General features: G+C 39.4%; 1 protein-coding gene across 1 annotated transcript in view; it reads right to left on the bottom strand.

Annotated features, from left to right (window-relative positions):
- SDE2 (SDE2 telomere maintenance homolog (S. pombe)) overlaps positions 1-7,878 on the bottom strand; it is a gene marked incomplete at both ends in the record, with an annotated part of 9,369 nt that extends 1,491 nt beyond the window's left edge. The window contains 6 exon segments of the mRNA XM_009575467.1: positions 2,238-2,646; positions 3,292-3,403; positions 4,131-4,300; positions 4,846-4,957; positions 7,107-7,224; positions 7,828-7,878. Coding sequence (XP_009573762.1) covers positions 2,238-2,646; positions 3,292-3,403; positions 4,131-4,300; positions 4,846-4,957; positions 7,107-7,224; positions 7,828-7,878 — 972 coding nt within the window.
- Between the last annotated feature and the right edge of the window lie 9 nt (positions 7,879-7,887).

Below are 7,887 nucleotides of genomic sequence, written 5' to 3'. Positions count from 1 at the left end.
CAGGAATGAGGAATGAATAGTAATTTCTAATGCAGTTACACTGTAATCACAGAAATAACTACAAAAGCACCCTCTTTTTAGTAAGGTTAACCAAAAAGCAAGTTTTGAAGTTCACATCTCATCCCGCCACAAGAAAATGGATTAAAATTTCATCTTAAAAAGAAGTTAGTATATTTGCAGAATAATCGAGGATGAAAGGGGACCTCTTTAGATTGTCTAGTCCAAGCCCAGGGCCTTGTCCACAAAAGAACACGGACAAAGACTAGATAATTCAAATGCTGGAATTTACTAACACACTAAACACTAACACTAAACATTAACACACGATAAAGGACACAAAAATCTAAGCCCATTTCTTTCAATACTTAAAAGCACATATTAGTTTTAGGGTACGTACCAGATGGAGTTTCAAAGAGACTTCAGGGCAAGTAATACCATCAGTGGGAATGAGACCAGTCCATTATGAACTCAGCAAAAACAATTAATGCTAGCAGAATTAGAACCTTTGCCCTGCTAAGCATACAAAAAGAGACTGGTTGCCTCATTCTCAAACTACTTTAAAAAAAAAAAAAAAAAAAAAAAAAATCCATCAAGGACTATTATAAAAATATTTCCACCTGCAATAACAATCTGCCACAGCATTGGTGGAGTTTCCTGTTCTAGGAATAGACAGTCTCGCAAATACTGAGCAAAAGGTAAACAGTGAAGAATGGTAAACATCCTGTTTAAAATTTGCCAGCTCTAATAGTACAGTAGATGACAAAGTTCTAATTTACCAGATTACATCCTTGGTCTTTTTTCCATTTAACTGTATTAAACTTTCACTTAACAGAGTTCAGCCATTGGCAGTGGCAGCTGATGGTAGACTTTCCGCTCAAGCTAAAAAAAGGCAGAAAATCCAAGTAACTCCCAGGTCGGAAAAAAAGGCGCATTTTGTTTTATTGCTAGAATAAGCCTACATTCATTACCCCTAAAAATTTTCATAGTAGGAAAATTTTCATGCAAGGAGCAATGAAGCGCAAGTATTGGCACCTTCTACTACCAAATATTAGTTGGGCTTTCATCATTTCAGTGGGAAAAGCTACATTCTCTCTTGGCTGGAAGAGTGATCCGAAGCCTCTTCAGCAAAAGAATCCCAGCCATCCTCCTGTCAATCACCAGAGAAGAAACCTCATCAGCACTGCTCCTGATCTGGCTGAGGGCTGTGACACCAAGCCAGATTGCCAGCAGAGATAATGGTATGGCAACAGTACAGACCTGCTTCCACCACACATACACCAGATGATCAATTTTAAGACCACTCTTCCACCATCCTTTGCAGTTCAGATGAAGCCCATCACTTATACTAATCCTGTCTCTCTAGTGAAGGAGCTGCTGCTTTCAGACTTTCGATGGTCAATGAAGAACTGAAGTTAGCACCAGACTACTAGGGTTCTCGATGAACTAGACTCAAGTCTTTTTATAATAAAAACTAAGAAAGACTGGTCAGCTGACTGGTTTAGGGGGCGTCTACTTGGAACCATTTCTAATTTAAACATTGAGATCAATTATAAACATTAAGGTCAAATTATGTTATAAATTAGACAAATTGGACAGTGTTTGGTAATGTGTCAAAAAGTATTGATAAGAGTCTTTCATCCTACAGAAGGGTTTTATTTTCCTTTTTTCCCCTCAATGAAAAATTTTGGATCCAGAGTGTATCTATTTATGTAGAAGGAGAAAAAAAAAAGCAACAAAAAAACCCGAAGAGAAACATCGATCTCAGGAAAGACAATGCTAGACAGCCAAGGATAACTGCATCTCAGTAGAAACTCTAGACTATTAAAATCTTAATCTTATTAAGTTCTTCCTTGACCCATTCCACTTAGCATCTCTCAAGACAATGCTACCATACTACAATTCAACCTTCTCCATGGAGACACTGTCAACCAAGAGCATTCTTTGGCTGCAGTTTCCATTAACTTGCTACACTCCATTTTCATAAGTCATACGATGCATCTTCAGTTAAGCTGTTTTTCCTTTTAACCTCGGGATTTTTTGTGCTCTGAATCAAACTTTGGAGATTCTATTAGCTTCTTAGGGAGACTATGATTCTAGTTCAAGCACATAAATCTAATGCAGTGAAGTCAGAGGATACAAATCCCCTCCCCTTTTCTGTGATCCACAAAGGGAAAAGTGATTGAGTAAAAGCAGCTAAAGAAGAAGACATATCACATTTTATACTGCTTCATACTTACTGTGCTCTGTAAGTGGTTCGTTTCCTGTGCCTTGGAAGAAACATTTTCTTGCTCCTCTTCTTTCAAAGCTTGGGTTACTTCATTCTCTTCTTGGGCCTCTTCCTTCAAGGTCTTTGTCATTTTACTGTTTTCTTCAGCTGGAATTTCAGTTTGCCCACCTGTGTGTGTCTCTCCTTGCAGATCTCTTCCAGTACCTTCTGGCTGCTCCAGGGGTTTCTCAGTTGCACTGGTAGCTGGACTATCCTCTACCGAATCCAGAGAGCTGCTTGAACATTCATTCGAGTTTCCAGCATTTTCATTATATCTGCTGCCTGATGGACAACTTCCGTCAGATGCATGAGGGGAGTCATCTTCACTGTCATCCTCACAATCCGAACTGTCATGATCATCCAATCCTTCCAATCCCAGCCTGGCATAAGCAGTACATTACAAATGAGTTTTCATCTATCTTCACTTTTTTTTTTTTTAATTATTTTTATTATCACACTTCTCTTTGCAAAACTCACTTCAGAGAGCTGCAGTGAACTACTCTAGCAGCTATTTAGGATAGTTTAACTAAATGGAAGAGCTGCTAATATTGAACAGGACCCACCATCCCCTGAAAACAGGTATCTTTTTACAGCATTCCCAATACAGAAATGTGTGCTAGCTATGGCTACTCCACACACCACTGGAATCATTAAGGCTTCTCTTTCATGTGACATTAGGTGAAAAATGCCAGGAATTTTTTTTTTTTTAAAGTTAATTGTAAATTTACTTCATTAATGAAAAAAAGGACAATGGGAGGTAGTAGAATATAACCATATTAGAAGGGGGGGTGGGGGGGGAAGGGTGCCTATTTTTGCAAATAAAGTTTGTCTGCTCCAGCTGGGACAGAATTATATAAACACAGCAACATTTAGTTTCAGTTCTCCGACTTAATCAGTTCAACTTAATTTTACTATTTAAGTCTACATCTCAGATAAGATGTCGCTTACTTGTATGTACCTAACCTGTCATCCTGTCCAAGGCTTAATACTTGACTATTAAGTACAAAAAGAGTCATAATCCTTACCAAAAACATCTTCTTTTTCGAGATTTTGTTCCATTCTTTCCAGATTCACCTGAACGCTTCCGACTGTCGCCACTTTCTGGTGACACTATTTTGCTTGAAGTCGCCTGCAATCCTTCAAAACAAAGTTAGCAGTCTACATCATCAGTACACAATTCACGTACTTTGTAAATTCTACTTATCTTTTAATTTCAGCTGCAATTTAAAACAGCAACTGAAAAGAATCACTAGTAGTGCACATGAATGTAGACTCAAAGCTTCAAAACAAACTGAGTAGCAGCAAAAGCTTTCCCACACTGCTTTACTAAGGCACAGAGACAATTAAAATCAGATTCCTGAACTGAACCCTCAGGATCTACATCCCATTCAGCCTCAAGTTTCACTATCAAGCTGCCAGCAAAGGAACAATCTGTGGATAAACAAAATAACTAAAAGAACAGTAAGTGAAACAAGGTATTTTGTAGTTGGATTCAATTTCTAGTTTTTACATAAGACCTGTTTATATATTATCATTTCACTGACAATGATTATGTAATTCTTACCGCTGAACTAGAAACACCACATTCACAGAATTTTGCTTTTCTTACGAGATGAAGCTGTAGTACAGCAAGGTAAAGCATCTGTGTGAATTATCTGTGTTAAGCTGTTCAATGCAGTTTAAGAGAAGCAGTAGCCAACAAGGAAAAATGAATTCCAACAAATTTTACTGGAATTTAAAATTTAATTCAATTGAAGTTATTGACAGCAATTTTCTTTTTTTTAATTTTCATATGGAGTGAGGCTATAGGGGTTTTATTTTGCTTTATTTTTTGAGGAGAGAAAGTGAAGTTAAATTGCAATACCTTTAAGGACTGAGTCTTCCAGTCGCTCAGCCATTTCATGACACTGCTGCTGGTAGTCAGGATTTGTGAAAAAGTGCTTTGGCTCTGCAAGTTTCCGCTGCAGCCTTTCCAAGCGCCTTTGCTCTTTTTCTGCTTCCCGTTCTGCTTGCTGCTTCACCCATTCAGCCATCCTGCAGATGACAGAACCATGAAAATGAGAGTGCTTCCAACATTTAATGTAGTATCAGTTTGTTGCTTTGCAATTACTGAATGCTTCTACCACCTGCTAGGATGGGAGACAATAGAAAAAGATGACTAACAGCACCCAGGAGAATTACTGAAGGACTCTATAGAGATTCTGCTACAGAGAAGAGTAAAGTTTGTTTTGGAAGCCAGAAACAGCAGTAAGGTTACATATTCCCCAATACCATGGTCTTGCAGCTTCAGAGAGAACAACTGTGAGAATTCCAGATGAGAAATCGAAGAGGAGCAGAACACTCTCAGAGGCAGGCTGCAGTACAATCACCTCTATTTTGCAGTAATATAATTATAGTCAGAAGAATCCTGTTGGCTTCCAGTCTACCTTAAGATTATGCTTAAGATTTCACTTTTGCTCTTTTTAGTGTTCAAAATAAAATTTCACTGCTACAACAGCCTGTCATTTGAACTCTTTTGTTGACAGCGAACTACATGGTCAGTTTATTTTATAATTCTAGCTTCTAAGAAAATGCCTTACGCTTTTTCGTGATTGACATCTCGAAGTCTCCTTCCACTGAGATCTCGGCAAGCCTCTCTATTTGTTGTCTTTTCAATCTGAGCACCAAGTGCTCGCAGCATAGATCCAAACCCTGAGAAAAAAGTAATCAAGAATTAGCTAAGTAGAAACAAATGGAGATGAGCTAGTACACCGCAAAATAATTAATTATGGAAAAAGAATACAGTCAATTCAACACTTCCCTCTCCCTCCCTGCAACTGAAATAAAGGGTAAGTTAAAAGTTGCAACATGTTGGAGAATTGTCATTGGGTGAAATGCTGACACACTAAGTGAAAAAAGGCATCCAGCGTTTACCACTCGTCTTGGTTTTGCACTCCCGATATCACACCAGATGGACTCCAGATTTGCTAGAACTTGTGGAACACTTCCAACATGAAAGCCTATTTCTGGACTCCCCCAGCAAAATGGTTTGAAACCTTTTTAATCACAATATAACATTTTGGGTCCTTTCTAATTTAGCCAGGATATACCTCCCCCTTAAGCCCCTTTAAGCCCCCACCAATCTTAAATGCCCTTTTAAAAATCTAACAAAAAATAAAATTACTTTTTTAGGAGATAGCCTTAGCAGCTTCATCAAGATGATCATGATTGTGCTGCAGAGTCCCCCCAAATAGATTTCTCTACGCTCCTCAGCCACTAATTACTCACAGGCAAGGCTGCTGATCTCTCTCTATCAGTCCTACCTTATGTTGTCTCCAGTTTGAGAAAGACACTTGTTTAACTACCTCAAAGAAACACAATGTGCATTAATACAATCCTTCAAGCAATTTGAAAGTGCCAAGCACTGCTTTTTAACTAGAAGCTGAACAAATCTATACTTTTTAGTGCCCCAAAAGTACCTTTAAGGACTGTTACAACCAATCCAGACAACCTACTATATCACGAGGCAGAAAAAGCACTGCGTTCAGCCAGCAAAACCAATTGCTGCCATTGGCAAGGAGAACTTCTGTAGCACATGAAACATGCTATTGAAGTTTACATTCTGAAGAATGCGGACTTAGCTGCTACACCTAGCCAGGCAAGCTCCCAAAAATCAACAGCAATGTATTCACTAAGGTCATGGGTGCTAAATGAGGTCTGGTAATAAAATGCTCAGTTCTCTTCTAAGCTGGCATGATCTGTAATCCCTTGAGATCATACAGTAAGTCTCTATAGTTTTGACCTGTTTGCCTGTTTTTAATCACACTTTTAAGTTATAAAGTCAAAATAAAAGGAGCACTTCAGAAATCAGACAAAATTGTTAAAGAACAATTTTAAACTGACCCCAATGGCACATCAGTAACACAGAGTGAATGACAGAACACGTATCCTGTGTCATCCCAGGATAACTGAAGCTGACGGACAATAGGTGAGGAAGAAGCATCCTGTCCTGTGAACTTATACCATATGCGTCACTTTTAGGGCACTTAAAAAACCCACAATAGCTCATAAGCTATAGCAACAATATTTATTTCCAGTTCTGTCTAAAACTATGAAGGCAAAGCAAGCTGAGCTGCAGCCTGATGCAAGGCTGCACAATTATTCAGCATTTTAACTCAATAGCTGGAACATTCTGAGAACTGGATTCAAAAAGCAAACTCCAATCACACTCAAATGCTCTGCTAAACCTGCTTCACCCATCACGTTCCATTTTAGGGAACGCCCATACTGTGAGTGGCTACATCATTTTGTATGATTACAACATGTCTTCTGTAACGCAGTTAGAATATTTTGTCAATATAAGGAGTCTGGTTTAGATTAAATTCTTTAGTTCTCAGGCTACTGAGATCTTGGCATTTTAATATTTTTTCAAGTAAGAGAAGACAAAATCAATTAAGTCATGTAACATATTCAAATCACAGACTATTTCTACCTGGCGTGTTTGTCCTAAGTGACCACGAATGTAACTTAGGAGTTTAAGAAGCCAGGCACTATTAAACACAATTTCAACTCTAAAGTCACTTTGGTGCATGTTACAGATTTCTACTAGCAGAGCAAAGCTGACCAGGGGTGCGAAGAAGAGCTATGCCAGCGAAGTTGTTAGCTGAACTACAGCTCCCCTGGTAAATTCTCAGCTTTGCACATAGACTTTGGTTTCAGCTCACAGATATTGTATCACAGTCATCCACATTAAAAGAGATGTGCTAATAGATTAGGACTGCTGCTGTCAGTATAGACTACAATATAATAAAAGTTTTTCAACCTAAGAATCTAATCAATAAGAAGCAGTTGAACAACACACCTCCTTTTCCACCACAAAGTCTTGGTTCCAGACTATAAACGGCTCCATTCTGCAGTATATCTTCATCATTAACCAGTCGCCCGTTACATTTCACATACAAGCTTTCTTCAGGAATATTCTAAAAAGCAGAAAAATTGAGCCGTATGATCAACTGAGAATGAAACATTCTGAGAAAGTAAATCATTAAGAAATAATGTTTCCTTCCTTCCTACAGGAACAGAGGGGAAGCAAAAATCAGACAATCTTAAAAGCATAAACATTCTCTACAGTGCTTGTTTTAATTCCTGTTTACTCAAGGATTAAACACAGCCTAAATCAGCTTGTAAACATGAATGGAGAAAAGCCGTGCTATGGGAAAATTTACACCAAGTGTTCGAACACGCTGAATTAAAAAATGAACAAAGAAACAAAACTCACATTTTTTGGACTGTAAAGAAGATTGATATCTTCCACATATATAGAATATAAATAACAGATTACAGGACTCTCCTATAGCAAACCCTCCTGCTCAGATCAGCGACAGCAACGAGAAGAAGCGTGCCCACAGTCGCGACGTGCGACAGCCCGTCAATGGGTCCCTCCACCGCGGCGAGGCCTCACGGCGAGCGGGGAAGGGGCGAGGGCAGACATGCGGCCTGCTAGCCGGCAGCTCGGCGCCCTCACCCTCACGCTTCCTGAGGCCTGAAGGGACGCCGCATCCCCACAACCGCCTTTCACTCACCAGCGCCCGAGCGCGATCGCGGAGGAGGCCCCGCACCGACCCGCCGCCGGGGGGCAGCGG

Source organism: Fulmarus glacialis, unplaced genomic scaffold (assembly GCF_000690835.1).
Source record: "Fulmarus glacialis isolate BGI_N327 unplaced genomic scaffold, ASM69083v1 scaffold26200, whole genome shotgun sequence".
NCBI lineage: Eukaryota > Metazoa > Chordata > Aves > Procellariiformes > Procellariidae > Fulmarus > Fulmarus glacialis.
This window is presented reverse-complemented; position numbering and strand designations above follow the sequence as displayed.